At 40.3% G+C, this 15,142-nt stretch overlaps 2 protein-coding genes across 2 annotated transcripts; one reads left to right on the top strand and one right to left on the bottom strand.

Annotated features, from left to right (window-relative positions):
- The first annotated feature begins 1,813 nt into the window (after positions 1–1,813).
- Positions 1,814–4,399, top strand: LOC115576237 (uncharacterized). Its single transcript, XM_030408746.1, has 4 exons — positions 1,814–1,959; positions 2,468–3,216; positions 3,379–3,539; positions 3,754–4,399. Exons 2-4 carry the CDS (start codon positions 2,536–2,538, stop codon positions 3,893–3,895), a joined length of 984 nt encoding a protein of 327 aa, XP_030264606.1. The 5' UTR covers positions 1,814–1,959; positions 2,468–2,535; the 3' UTR covers positions 3,896–4,399.
- Positions 4,263–13,893, bottom strand: LOC115576239 (trypsin-like). The gene is made up of 6 exons (XM_030408747.1): positions 13,754–13,893; positions 11,730–11,750; positions 9,623–9,785; positions 8,676–8,944; positions 6,254–6,393; positions 4,263–5,682 (listed from the first exon to the last, which is right to left on the bottom strand). The coding sequence occupies exons 1-6, from the start codon at positions 13,800–13,802 to the stop codon at positions 5,407–5,409; spliced, it is 918 nt and encodes a 305-aa protein (XP_030264607.1). The 5' UTR covers positions 13,803–13,893; the 3' UTR covers positions 4,263–5,406.
- Positions 13,894–15,142: the final 1,249 nt, after the last annotated feature.

Genomic DNA, 15,142 nt, shown 5'->3' with positions numbered 1-15,142 from the left:
TGAGGTTTATTATGACCACAGGTACGACTGGCAGAGGTGTGACATTCAGCAGGACTTCACTCAGGTAAAAGAGAACCTGCAGCAGCTGGTTCATCAGAGAGGCTCCTTTAATATTAACTGAGTGTCAGAGCTTATAGTGACAGTGTGTTCTGCAGTATAACTGCCTAAACAACGATGTCATCGTCCATCACAATTTTCCTCATACCACAATTCAGCAGACATCACTCAACTCTAATTTAAAACTAATAAGGTGATGAAACAACGAGTATTTAACGAGCAGCTGACACACAGATCATATCCACATGCTTTCATCATCTATAGAAGATTAATTAATGAGCTGTTGAAGATTAATGATCACAATCATTAAGTCAATAATTGATATCAGACATTGAGCTGGGTTATGTAAGCTAACAGATGAGTGTTTGTAGTCATGGTCACAGTTCGTCTAGCTAACGCTAACTTTGTTGTCCATTTCAAAGCGGAATTGTCTTTAAATGAATTAAACTTGATTCACACTCAAGTAATGTTTGTCATACATCTTGTCCATGTGTCTGAGAAATGTGGTCTTCAGTGGTTCGGTGTGGGAGGTGTCACGAAAACTCAAAGTCAGTGCTAACTAGCTAGTCTGTCTCAGTCCTGTGTTAGCAGGACACTCCCTCGATGAGCTGCTAGTCTGGACTGCTAGCTGCACAGCGAACTGAGCTATCTAGCTAACGCAGCTGCAGTTAGCAGGAATGAATGGTTATTGTAAAATTGCACCTTTACGATATTTACAGGTTTTGTTCTCCAACATGAATCCATCATTAAATGTCCCACAGTTTAATTGTGAAGCTCTTCTTGTGTTAAAAACAGTTAGCGGTTGCTAACGAGTGTCTGAATGAGACTACAGATGTTGTCGGGACATTAAACGTCCTCACAGCGAACATGGAGACTCAACTACTCACTAGTCCGTCTTTACAGGCCACTTTAGTTCCACACTGTTCAGAGTTTAGTTTATACCACATCCATCACTGTATATAATTGCACCTTTTCTGTCTGATGTATTATTGTAATAAATTGTATTTTTCTCTTAATTTACACCGTGTTGGTTAATTATGTTGGGCTCAGCTCCGTAGACCGAGAGCAACATTGACGTTTCAGTCATGTGACCATGATGTCGTCTGTTTGTAGCCTAGCATTAGCTTCTTACTGCTACACACTTAATTTAGCTTCAAACATCACATCATCAGTGGAGTTCATCTGTGGAGATTATCTGGATCAACAGAACCTGAAAGAATCAGATACTTTTCTGTAATAATCCAGAATCCAGTTCAATAATCCCACAGACGAACCAGAGAGATGCTGAACTCGTCATCCTGCAGCTCTTCATGGTTCTTTTCTTACAGTGTGTTTGTTGTAGCTGCATGAAATGAAACTGACAACCAGGAATATAAAGTCCAGAGTGTTCAGGGAGTTTACCTGTGTTTAAATCCTCATGAAGCAGATTTGTGACTGACCTGCTCAGTGATAATAAACTAGGTGGTTTACAGGAACTTACAGATATTTTATCACAGTCCACAAAGTCTAAATACATCAAATCAGATGAATTCTATAACTACAAGATCTTTCGGTTTAATGACACAAACGTTAAGGTTCAATTCGTAAAACAGTTAATTACTGAATTGATTATTCTGTGGAACATTATTGTTTGTAAAACTGATCCTGACTAACTGAGGCGTTTCCCTCAGTCAGAGGAAACATACCACAGCTCAGTGGGCTCAGGTGGAACAGGTAAACATCATTCTTTATCTGCAGCTGTTCTTTTACAAGAAGTCACGTGACTTAAACAAGGTGAGCTGCAGAACAGAGTCCAGAGAGGAAGAACCTCTGCTGCAGTCGCTCAGACGAACCAGAGCTCAGTTCACTTTCTCTCAAACTGAATTGAACACGATTTTATTCCACCAGAACTTCCAGCAACAGGTGAGTTTGTTTTTCTATTTTCACTTATTTTCATGCTGAAGATTTTCATGTTAATATCTTCATCTGTAAAAAGCTGAAGGTGAAGTGAATTTCTGTCTCAACACACTTCTGTATGTTTTAATGCACATGAGGACAGATTGTGAGAGAAGTTGAAGTTCATGAAGACTCTTCATAAAAAGTCTAAGATCCTTCCTGCAGATCTGCTCAGTCCTGTTTCTAATGAACGAGTCCTCCAGTCAACATTCTTTTCTCCGTAGTTAAATAAACTTTATACTTTATCTTGTCAATGTGTTTAAATCTCCATTAATAACACAGACAGGTCTGTGAGGTCTATCTGTATCATTACACACCATAGTTGAGTTCTTGTACTCAGAACCTGCAGAACAGCAGAAACAGCCCTGAGTCAGAACAGTCAGGTCCACTAAGGGGCTTTCACTTGTATTTCATGCTCCTCAACTGCAGATAGAATTCACTCCAGTTCTCTAATTCTTCTTCTGACTTTTTACAGGCTTGATCACATGTGACAGCTCTCTGGTTTCTGATTGGAGGTTCAGACAGACAACAAAAACCTCCATCATGGCTGCAGCTGACCAGCTGCTGGAGCTGATGTTCTCCTGGATCGAGGAGGGAGTTCGCTGTGCCGAGCTGCTGGAGAAACTGGCCAATGAGCTCGAGTCAGTCAGGAAGAAATGTTGCATTGCAGAATTGGTTGGCATCATAGCGCACGTGTTGGCAGCTTTATGTAAGATCCTGGCTAACATCCTGATCCTTTGGAAACCCGCCAGTGTAGCTGCTCCAGTTCTACTAGCAATAGAAAAAGCACTTAGATGTGTAAGTTGCTTCATTACCACCACTGCTGAGGTCATTCAGCATGGTTCGTTCTACTTCATCCTGAGAGAGGCGGAGGAGACAGTGGAGAAGATTAACAAGTGTACAGAAACAATCCACAAACAGCTCAAGCAGCTGAGGTTGCAGGTGGAGAAGAAGTTTCCTTCTGCAGACTCAGATGATGTGGACCGACACGTCGTGATGGAAATAGTGAGAGCCGTGGCGAGACGCAGTGGACTGAAGCTGGAAGACGATTTCAGCACAGAGTTTTACTTCAATGCAGATCAGAAAATCATAAAAGTCAAGCAGAGCTCCGAGGAGCTTTATTCTGCAGCAGCTGCAGCAAAACAGCAAGCTGTTAATATTTACGGATTTTACTCATCTATAACTGGAGAAACAGGATTCACAGCCAGTGACGCACGACTCGAGGTCAGATTCTTTAACTACAGACATGTATAGTTTGATAAATGAGATCTAATCTAAATATCATATAATTACACAAACTACACTGAAGACATGAGACTTTACTTCAACCTCTATAATGAAAATAAATCAAGTATTGATCCGTATGTGATTCATCTTCACCATCAGGCGGTGACAGGAGGCTGTGAACTGATCATAGCTGGTCGTCAGGCGGTCAACAAATGGTACGAGATCTTTCAGGTGTCTGAAGTGAGCCAATCACTGAGGGACACTGCCGACGCCATTCGAGAGATGTGTCGGACGCAGAGGAAGCAGTTTGATGTCATCAGGTATGTGTGTGGAGTGATGATGTCAGTTAACGTCACATTTCACCGATAACGACCTCAAACATGATGAGAAATACTGTGACACAGTGTGACGGAGGTTATGACCTCCCAACATTTAGATGAGTCTTATTTCAGAGTAAAGTGTGTTTGTTAGCAGAGACTGATGTTTGGATCTGTTGAAGGATGTTAACTGTCTGCTGACTCGTGTTGTTCACAGGAGGAATCTTGAGAAGATGGACAGAAGACGGAGAGAGACGCCGAGGGAAAAGTCTGCTTCGTTTTTGATTGTGGCAGCAATACCTTTGTGTTTGTGTTTGTATTTGTGTTTGACTTCTTACTTCTTTAAATTACGATGGTAAGATTAAGAGTTAAGGATAACGGATCAGTTCTCAGAGGTCCTGCAGTGAAAGAGAAGAAGGCCCGCTCCGTTCTGATGGACGCTGTGCAGCAGGTGAGTGCTGCACCTGAGGAACGATTCCTGAGTTTAAAACAAGGTCTTGATTTTATTCCATGTATTCAGGACGGTGAAGATATTTTGATCCTCCAGTCAGAGTTCCAGCTGTGATCATCACTTTGTGGTCGTCTCTGAGATAACAAAGGTTTATGGACGGAGAGAAATTAATAAATAACAGAGGAAGAAAGAGAGAGAGACCTGGTGACAGAAATGTTCCCACTGTGGTCAGAACTATGAGACAAACAGTCAAAACTCAGACTTAACTCCAAATGTTAAGAAAAATCATTTATTGAACATGATGCAGTGTAAAGACAGATGTGCAGATATACAGTTTGTACTTGGTGTTGTTAAAATGTATCCCAGAAGAATTTACTGACATACAGCAAATAAAGAAAGATAATAAATATTATCTGTGATTTGAGTGATTCCTGCCTCAGTGTGACCGTCGCTGGACGAGACTCGTCCATGTAAATGTCCAAAAGTGACTCACAGTGTTCAGTGTTCAGTGCATCAGTAGTTACAGTGATGTATTAATGTCAGATATAAGAGGTAACACACGTTCACCACCTCACAGGAATAACTTCATAAACCTCCTAAATCCAGCGTCAGTGCAAACATTTCATGTTCGATCAAAACAATCTGAGTTTTTCAGGTTAAAACGTCAGAAAGTTTGAACATTTGAACAAAGAATCATTATTTGATCAGTTTCAGGACAAAAGCTGATCAGTTTGTTATTATTATTATTACTATTATTATTATTATCATTATTGCTGATGTGTTCCAGATTAATAACTCAACATACTGACTTTAAGGTGACACGTCGTTATGTTAAAGAGCGATGTCGTTAAAATGAAACTGTAAATGTTAAAGATGATTAACAGATGAAACTTAATCAATTCATCATTTAAATCCAAAATAAGCCAATTAACTGTAAATATTGATGAACTATTTGTAATTCTTCAGTGTGTTTATTAACTAATAAACACTGATTGTCGCCACCAACAACTTTTAAAGACACTTAAGTTGAGTTTTCTGCAAATAAATTGATTATTAGGAAAATGTTCAATAACTTCTTTACTTTAGTTAAAAACATAAACCTTCTCTTAGAAAGTTGTTTAAATAGAATTTTATGATAATTGATTAGGAAAATAAATATATCAATCAACTATTAATCTAAATATTGATAAGCTGCCATCCCGATCATTAATATAAAGTCATCCTGCAGTAACTCTCACAGAGTTAATATTAAATAAACTGCAACTAACAGACAGAATCTCACCAAACTGTTCTGGAGGCCCGTGTGTTTCTCTGCGTGGGTCCAATGTAGTGCTTGTTTTAATCAGAGCTTAATCAATATATAATATATATATTTATATTTTAATATATCGACTCTAACGTGCTGCATCAGTAAACTTCCTATGAGAGGACAAAGACAAAGAGAACCGGTGTGATGGACAGCAGCAGAGACAGAGACACCAGGTTGGAGGTTCCGGATGTTGACCCGTCTCCCTGGAACTGGACGAAGCCGGGCCGGTTGGTGGTGATCTGGCTGTTGATCCAGTTCTGGTACTGGGACACGCGGGCGTAGACTCCGGGGAAGCCGGCCTCAGCACAGCCTCGTCCAAAACTCACCACGCCAGCCAGAACCCACGTCGTGTTGCTTTTACTCACCATCGGGCCGCCGGAGTCGCCCTGAAGGTCACACGGGTCGTTACAGAACCAGCAAACAGTAACTGAGTACTTTTACTGTTGTCGACAGGAGTATACTTTTTATACCACTCTATGCTACTTTATGCTGTACTCCAAAATTCAGATTCAGTTACTTCACAGATTGAGATTTTAAATACAAAGTATAATTAATTAAGTTATTAATTATGATTATTACAGGTAAAGATGAGGTTTAAGTTTCTGGATAATCACCATGATGGAATGTAACTAAGTACATTTACTCAAGTATCTTTTTTACTTTCGCTGTTGTAAAAAGCAAAACTTGAGTAAAAGTAAAATATTACTCTTGTAAAAGTGAAGACAGTGAAGGAATGTAACTAAGTATATTTACTCAAGTACAGAACTTAAATAACATTTGAAGGTAGTTGTACTTTACTTGAGTATTTTCACACTTCCACTCTGTTACATTCTGAATACTTTTACTCCACTACATTTATTTCATGACGTGAGTTACTAGTTACACATTTAAGAATAATTGATTGTATTGACAGTTAAAGTGTTAACTGTTGATGGAGGCGGGTCTCCGCAGCCTCACCTGGCAGGAGTCCTTCCCTCCGTCGTCCAGCCCGGCACAGATCATGTTGCTGGTGATCGATCCGTACGCAGCGTTACACTGAGTGTTGGACACGACGGGAACGCTCACCTCCTGCAGCGTCTGAGGGAAGGGAAGGGAAACTGCAGAGGAACGAGACGACAGTGTTGATTAGCTGACAGCGGACTTACTGCCTCATCAGGTGTTACAGAACTATCTGCTGTTTAATCCCCAGACGTCTGGCTGTGAGACTCCTGAGAGTTTAAATGTTCACAATCCGTCCAGTTTAAGAATCATTATAACTACATTATTACACGGCTCTTCTTAATGCTGCAGAATGCTCAGTTCACTTTTTTTGGCCTTTTGGTTTTATTGATAGTACAGCTGACTTGGACAGGAAACAGGATGAGAGAGCGGGAGTGACACGCAGTGAAGGACCGCGGGCCTGGAGTCCGACCCGGGTCCGCTGCAGCGAGGACAAAGCCTCTGCACATGGGACGCTGCTCTGAGCTAAACCACGCTCCCTCCATTCACATGAATGAGCCTCCACAACGTTCAGTGGTCAATTATTTTTGTGTAATTGACCATTGCTAAGCATATTTGACCGTCGTCAAGGAAAGTGGCCTTTTTGCCTCTGATGCACGTATTTTGTAGCACTCCGCGCTCTGCGTCAGCTGATCTGTAGTTTACATCATATCAGAAAAAACGTAGTCCTAGGCCACTAGTATGGATGAGTTTCACATTTACTTTAATATTTTGGGAAAATTTGGTGATTTCGAGTCTTGGCAAAAGGCTGAGAAAAAAAGAAAAAAGAAAGAGTCAGGAAAGCAGCGAAGAGGGAGAAGAGAAACGGCACAAAGTTTTGGATGACAGACGCTGATAAAATAGGAGGATCGACATGAACTGAACACAAGAAGAGCACGGTGTGGGCCATGTCGGATTAAAAGATGGTTAGAGGAACTTTGATTTCAGCGGACGATTGATCAGCTGTGCTCTAAAAAATGTTCCGTTCAACGTCTTTGTCGTCGGTTTGGTGAACTATATTTCTCTGCTGAAAAACACGATGAATGGTAACAAATACATTGTAAAAACACACTGTGTGAAGTTTTTTTCATGTTGGCAAGTAACCGGGTAATAAGCGGGATAATGTATAGAACGGCGGTCATTATCAGGAAAATAAGTCCCAACAGGACGAACCTGTTTCATCCTGAAGGGACTCAGTTTAGTCTATACATTATCTCTTATATAACTGTCTCGCTGTTTGTCTCGTATGTGCAACACCTCTCTCAGCCTGGAGGTAAATACAGAGTGAAAAGCTACAGCAGTTCTTCCATGAGTGCTTTAGGGTGTGTTTATGTGATTAAGATAACTTCACTGTAGAGAGAACAATGTGATGTCAATGAGTGTTGACTTTATCTGCCGAGCCTCAGAATGATTCATCACTTTGGATCGCTTCTTTGAGAGGACAGACGTCTGGTGATGTCATGGCAGGTTTCTATACTGAAACCCCTGCTGTGACATCACTGACTGGGGGCGTGGCCTGAGGAGCGACAGGTGTGATGCTGTGGTCACAGTCCTGTTCATCTCTCATCCTCTCTGTTATTCTTTCGGTCGCGCCCTCGGGCTCAGGTGAGGGTTCGGCCCGACTGGTAAATCAAAACTTTTGCCTTCAGGCTCCACCGCTGCCGGCAGACGTCATGTCACGAACACAACAGTGTAATAAAAACTATATTACAAGCATCCTGCATGTAAGTTTGACTTCAGGATAAGCACAAACATGTTAGCATCAAAGTACCAAAAGTAAAAGTACTCATTAGGATTCCTTCTTCCACTGCTGCTTCTCCCATTTTGAGGTTTTAATGTTGAAGAGTGACTTCAGTATTTTTAAACCTGGACCCTTTTTCTTATTTTTCTACGGTGCGTCCACTTTAAGCTCTTGTTTTTGCCAACGACTGGCTCGGATGGTTACTCTGACATTATGGTATGAATGTGAACAGCCACCAAACATCACTCTTGCCAAAGCCACCAGACTCCATTTACAGAATTAGTGATTCAATCATGGTAAAAAACAAAAAAAACAAAATAAAACTCTCCAAAACCATCTTTGTTCATCTCTCCACATTTTACTCCAATCAGTAACTCTGGTTATATCAAAGTTAAACTTTAATTCACAGAGTTATATGTGAGTTAACGACTAAACCAGAGCTGGTGAGTGTTGTTACAATGGAAAGATGAACCAGGAGGGTTTAAATGGACATTTCTTTTTCAACAGGAAGGATCTTTTAATTAAACACAAAGTTCTGTGTCAGTAGGAATCTGTAGCGCCTGTTGTTGTTCCCTTTAGTCACTGGGTCTTGTGTTGTAGTTGCTCAGAAAACACAACAACAAATAACAATAAATGTAAAAATGACTGAACAAGTCTCACCGCCAACTCGGATGGTTCCCCATCCGGTGACCCAGGAAGTCGTCCCGGCGTTGAAGATGCTGTCTGCCGACGCCAGACACACCGGTCTGATGTAGTTGGTGAACTCAACAGGTGAGGACAGCTGCAACAGAGATATGTCGTTGTCATTTGGCCTGACGTTGTAGTCCGGATGGTTGATGATCCGGATCACTGTCCGGGACTGCTCGTTCAAGTTCAGGAGTTGTTGGTTCTCACGTCCGAGGTACACGATGAGGTCGAACGTGAGAGTGCTGAGAAACAGAGAAAGACAACATGTTTAAACATGTGACAGACACACAAACAGGTACCGGATCACCTTAAAATACAGATTTGTCTGTTTAAACCTTTTTCCTCTGTCTTCTAGAAAACCTAATTAGGACTTTCAAAAGAATAAAGTAATCATGTTGTTTGTTCGTCTCTGAAATCACAAAAAGTCCTGATTAAGTTTCAGGATCCTGCAGGAACGTCTGAGTCTTCATCCGCAGCTGTAGTTGCACTTTAGACCAGGAAATGATAAGAATATGGAAACAACTGATAGTGACGATCTGGAGGGACAGCGCGTTAGCTTCAACTACAGTTAGCATTCTATCACACCTGAGCGAACGTTACCACTTAAAATACACAGAATAGGAGAGTTAATTAGTTCTAAAACATCAACGCACATTTTAGACATATTTATTTAAGCTTGTTAGTGAAACACATGGTTGAATGCTAACGTTAGCTGCTCCAGATTTTTGCTATTTACCATCTTTTCAGTCGCTGTTCAATCAAGAAGCATTGTAAAGATAACGAGCCCACGCTAATACTGATAACATCCCAGAGTTTGAGCTTCCTGCACTGATAGTGACATTATCAGAAAATGGCCGCTGTGTGTCTTTGGTCTGTACCCTGGTTTGTCAGGTGAAGTGCTGAGACACGTGACAACTCACCTGGGGAAGCAGTGAGCAGCAGACACGACCCACTGGTTGTTGATCAGGGAGCCTCCACAGAAGTGGCTGCCGCTGCGGTGCAGACTGACCTGCCACGGCCAGGCGCCGGCGGGAGCGTCCTCACCGCCTACGATCCGGGTGTTGAGCGGTGCCGTGCCACAAACTGGAGGGAAACAGGCAGAATTCATGACTCCGCTGCAGGTCGATGATGTGAGCGTGTTAGCACTGTCATCATGAGCTTGTTAGCATGCTAATATTAGCATTTAACTTGTGTTGATGGATATCAGAGGACAACGTTGTTATTTCGTGACGGTGCTCTCGGCTCAGTTTGATGTTTGGTGAAACACATTTTTTTGACTTTCTCAGTTTAAACGAGCTGTTCAGATAAAGATATTAATCTAATATCTGCGCGTTATGAACCGATTTATAGCCAGGGAGCAATTAGCTTAGCATAAGGACTGGAATGTGGGAACAGCTGGTTCACTTAATACGGGAGCTGTTTCACCCTTTGAACATAAAAACCACATGTTGATATAACAAGAAAAAGGTTTCTTGTCAACAAGTTAATAAATTGTAAAGATGTGAATATATCTCGTCATGTCTGTCTGGTTTTAGACGTGTTGCTCTGTGCAATTCTGAACCTTTGGTCAGAGCCACCCTTAGCAAAAAGTAGTATACTTGAAGTTCATTTTATTAGGTATGCTTGAGTATAAGTATAAGTATAGCAAGTATACTATGGACCATGTACTTGTAGCGTACTAGAAAGTATACTGATTTAATACTTAACTAAATTCGAACATTTTCAAGTTTATAAAAGTATACTTTAAGTATACTTTATAAGGTCATTTTAAGTTTACAGAGGTACGCTTTCAAGTATACAACAAGTATACTCATCTATATACTAGTGCACTAAGTATATACTTCTAGTCCACATTTTAGTTTATTAACATGTAAGTTTATAACAGGAGTAACACCTCAAAGCAAATGTGTGTGGTGAAAAACATTTTTACTCTGCTAACTTAAATGTAAGTACAAGTCACTGGTTTCACCTTAACCTGCAATTAGATCAAGATGTCCTAAAAATGTATAATTTTGCAAGTTCTGGCCAGAAATTCACCATTTATTACCACACACACACACACACACCAACAGCGTCACAGACAGGAAGTCTTTCCCAGAAAACACCCCTTCACTCATGGTGCCAACATTTTTATCATCTTTGTTAACTCGACACAATTTAACCACAGAACAAGGATGTGAATTAACCCGCAAATGTCTTACACATCATCTTATTCACAACCACATTCACAAACCATAATGACACCAACAACAGAATACCCAAGAGCCTTTGTGCTACAGTCCACAAGGGAAGTAACAGTATACTAAAGTACAAGTATAAGCTTTAGTATTAAAGTATAAGTGTAAGTCTAAGTATTAATGTACTTAGTCTGAGACTATTCTTTATACTTTTCAGTATAAGCCAAGTATACTTCACTATACTTTTCTTAAGTATATAAAATATAGTATATAAAAAGTACACTTCAAGTATACTGCCTCAGTTTTAGTATAAAATAAGTATACTTGTAGTACACTTGTATAAACTACTTTTTGCTAAGGGCATGCTAACTGTTCCTCAAAGTCTGTATGCTAAGCTAAGCTAATCACCTCCTGAGTACAGCTCTGTAATGAACAGGCAGACATGAGATTGATTACAGCCGGCTGTTATCAGAGCCAGCTCAAGTCATCAAACTAAATCTATATGATAAAATAAGGTGCGTTTGTTTCTTCTAACGTTAGCATGTTAGCATGTTAGCATGATGTTAAGTTAGTTTTGGTTTCAGACCGTTGGACGCTGGAGGAGAAGTTGAGGGGATCATCACAGTGACTATCATCCTGAGGAACATGATCAGTGTCTCAAACACATTTATGATTTATTTAACTTCTGTTGGTCTAAAATTAAATATTTCACTCTCCAGTTTGTCTGAAAGATAATTTTCAAACCTGGATTAATGTTGAGAGGCTGTTTTGGACAGTTGTGTGTATTTTGTGTCACTGTATGTTTTCTTTGCAAAAGAGAAATGAATCGTATAAATGAAACTCAACTCACCATCTAGCTGTGCGTTGGTTCCTGTGGGAGAGAAAACAATGATCGTTCAGTTAGTCAGGAAACTGTCAGCTTGTTTGTTGTACAGTGATTTAAAATGTCTTTGACTAAAACTAAACCATCTGGTTTTTCACGTATTCCTAATAAACATGTGATGAAGTCAAACCACAGACGGAAACGATGAGCAGATAATAAAAGGGAAGAAATGTGAGACGCAAACGATATCTCAACGTCAAATCTTTCTATTCAGATCCAACGTACGTTATTTATTTCAACATTTTACAAACACATGTCTGTGTCATCAGAGAGCTGAAGCCCCGCCCCTTCCTGTTCCCCTCATGGACCTTATTGATCAAAGATTTGTCTGTTGGTGAAGAGAGATGATAAAGTATTGATCCTGATTGATCCTGGTCAGAATCTCACACATGATGTTTGTCAGTTTGTTGTAGTTTTGTGTTAAAGCTCAGTGAACTACACCGTCTCATCAACACGGACCAGAACCAACATGGAGCCAACTGGGTCAGAAAAAGGTTGTAAACAAGATGAACGTAACAGTAAATCTGCTCATATTGACATGATCATTGTTCTGTGAGAGGAGAGCTGGTTCTGGTCCAGTCCTGTCAGCTGCTGATATACAGGAGCAGCTCTACAGTGTTGAAGTTAAAACGATGTGTTTTCAGTTTGATGTTTTATTAGTTTGATTACAAACTGACAAACATCATGTGTGTGATTGATGACACAGTTCAACCAGGATCAATACTTTATCATCTCTCTTCATTCTACCAGAAGGTTTGATCAATAAGGTCCATGAGGGGAACAGGACGGGGCGGGGCTTCAGCTCTATATAGTAATAAAATCCAGACCAATAAGGAACTAAGTACAAAAGATATTTGACTGTTAAGTTTCAACAGACTGACCCAGATATTCTCCAGAATAACGTGGTGCTGTTTGGAGCTCTGGACTGACCTGAAGTCGTTTTCTGTGTAAAATCTTAATTTGTAAAGTCACTGAAATAGAAATACTTAAATAAAAAGCTGCTTCTGTCCTCACTTCATCCTCAGCACCACAAAAAACATACTTTCAATTTTAGGATTTATCGTATATGCATGTTCATATAGAAACATCCAAAGTTTCTGCTGAAGGTCTCGTTTGCTTACGTCGCTCACGTCGAGGCGGCGGCATTAAAAAGAGATTGTTTCATAGCCAACGTTTGCTGAAGAACGTTGAAGAAAACTCAGATTATATTATATATACTGTATTAAAGGGACACTGTGTAGTTCTGGAGAAGACATCCACATATCTAGTACTGCTCAGAGGAGAAGAAGGTCCCAGAACACTGTTGGAATCTATAGAGGTGGCAGGGTCCGCCACATTTAAACACAGTACAACAGTATAAACTGTGTCGTCCTTTAAGGTCAGTTTATTTATTCTGTCATGGAAACAAAAAGAGTTTCTTTATTTAGTTTGTTTAGATGTATATATATATATATGTATATATATAAATATATATATATATATTTTTAATCTGAACATTTCTTCATGAAATCTACATAATGCTCCTTTAAATCACAAAAAAAGAAATGACAGATTTCTTTGCTAACCAAATAAATCCTGACTGAAATCACCTGAGTTCAGGTGTGTGACTCAGCGGGACGTCAGTGTGTGAACAGTCAACACGCTCACAGTCAAACTGGATCTTCTGGATTTTCACGCTGAGTGAAATATCTTTGTGATGTGAACACTGACCCTTAAGTTTCTATCAGTCTTAACTAACACCACCTGTGGGAACAGGTGAGATAATAAATGTGTTCTTCAGCTCTTTTATAAACGGGCACATGAGACTGTACAGACGGGAAAACTCCCAGGAAATACTTTAACACACATCCTGATACATGAGTAACAATAAAGAGTAAACACAGAAACAGAAGACTCAATCTGTTCTACTCAGATTTCTTTACATCATAATCAATAAATAAATCAGATTATCACATCGTTACTCTGCTGAGACAATATTTAACAGCACTCACCTGAAAGCGTGAAGGCCACGAGCACACAGACGAACAGCTGGAGCTCCATGATGTGATCTCTGGACTGTGGCTGCTCGTAAATGTAGAAGCTGAGCAGATTGAACAGGAACCTGTCTGTCTGCTGTGAACCTGTCTGTCTGCTGTGAACCTGTCTGCTGTGAACCTGTCTGTCTGCTGTGAACCTGTCTGTCTGCTGTGAACCTGTCTGTCTGCTGTGATCCTGTCTGTCTGCTGTAAACCTGTCTGCTGTGAACCTGTCTGTCTGCTGTGAACCTGTCTGTCTGCTGTGAACCTGTCTGTCTGCTGTGATCCTGTCTGTCTGCTGTGATCCTGTCTGCCTTAAACCTGTCTGCCGTGAACCTGTCTGTCTGCTGTGAACCTGTCTGTCTGCTGTGAACCTGTCTGCTGTGAACCTGTCTGCTGGGAACCTGTCTGTCTGCTGCCCACCTGACAGGTACATTGTTCTACTGTTGCGCTCCATGCGAGGCAACACACCTCACAACCACATACGCCCTCCTTTATAAACATAACCAAATATAGCTCCAGGTAGAGAAGTTTTGTTTTGCCCTGAGTGTCTCGTTTGTCTGCTGCTGGTTCTCTTCAGTTTACAGGAAGCAGGTTCCTCTGGTTCTGGTTCTGAGTGTGGATCAGAACATGTTAACAGCCACAGTCTTGAACCTCGACAGCAGATGTAAAAGAGCAGAATTATGAAGTCAAATGTGCAAATGTGACTCTGAAGACAACATCTTTAAAGGGCATTAAAAATGTAACTTCAGTCATTATCTCTTCTCCGCATGCCGATGGAACGTCAGGTGAAGTTTCTGGTGACTGAAGTCCTTTATCAGCCTCATTCTGGCCCTTAGTCTGCTACTAAGCACAAAAATACTTTTATTCTATTAATAAGTTTTATTCCAGGTTGTTTCAGCAGAAGAATTTTTTGTCCTGCTCTTTTTAAAACAATCCTGTTTCAATTGTGAAAAGTAAGAAAGCAAAGACAAAATTAAAAAAAATGGGCTGTTTAAAATTTTTACAACTCAGATGAGGATAAAGTCCAGCGCCTTCTGACTTTATTTATCTTTTTTAAATCTGGCCTGTCCTAAATCACTCCGTTTTTTTTTTTAACCCTTATGTTGTGTTCCGGTCAAATCTGTCCGATTTAAAAGTTTTATCTCTGAAAAATGTACTTAATTTGATCAGACTGACCTAAGAGTCCATGACTTTGTCCACAAAGAGGATTTCAACACACAAAATAAATAGTATTTATTTGCATACAATTTTGTGTATTTTATTCAACTTTTGTACACTCTTGGTGTTCCCGGTCAAAAATGACCAGTCATTAGAAATGAATGGCGGAGACTACAATTAGTGTAAAAAACTGATCTCAGGTAC

Source organism: Sparus aurata, chromosome 23 (genome assembly GCF_900880675.1).
Source record: "Sparus aurata chromosome 23, fSpaAur1.1, whole genome shotgun sequence".
Lineage (NCBI taxonomy): Eukaryota > Metazoa > Chordata > Actinopteri > Spariformes > Sparidae > Sparus > Sparus aurata.
The sequence above is the reverse complement of the archived record's forward strand: the minus strand, read 5'-3'. Positions and strand labels throughout refer to the sequence as shown.

What these genes read in the sequence shown, in the direction of transcription:
- LOC115576239 (XM_030408747.1), bottom strand. Translation starts at nt 13,802, where the DNA reads ATGGAGCTCCAGCTGTTCGTCTGTGTGCTCGTGGCCTTCACGCTTTCA. An exon ending in CGTGGCCTTCACGCTTTCAG is followed by an intron (nt 11,751 to 13,753) that starts GTGAGTGCTGTT and finishes TCTCTCCCACAG; the next exon opens with GAACCAACGCACAGCTAGAT. An exon ending in GAGGGAAGGACTCCTGCCAG is followed by an intron (nt 5,683 to 6,253) that starts GTGAGGCTGCGG and finishes TGTGACCTTCAG; the next exon opens with GGCGACTCCGGCGGCCCGAT.
- LOC115576237 (XM_030408746.1), top strand. Translation starts at nt 2,536, where the DNA reads ATGGCTGCAGCTGACCAGCTGCTGGAGCTGATGTTCTCCTGGATCGAG. An exon ending in CCAGTGACGCACGACTCGAG is followed by an intron (nt 3,217 to 3,378) that starts GTCAGATTCTTT and finishes CTTCACCATCAG; the next exon opens with GCGGTGACAGGAGGCTGTGA. An exon ending in AAGCAGTTTGATGTCATCAG is followed by an intron (nt 3,540 to 3,753) that starts GTATGTGTGTGG and finishes TGTTGTTCACAG; the next exon opens with GAGGAATCTTGAGAAGATGG.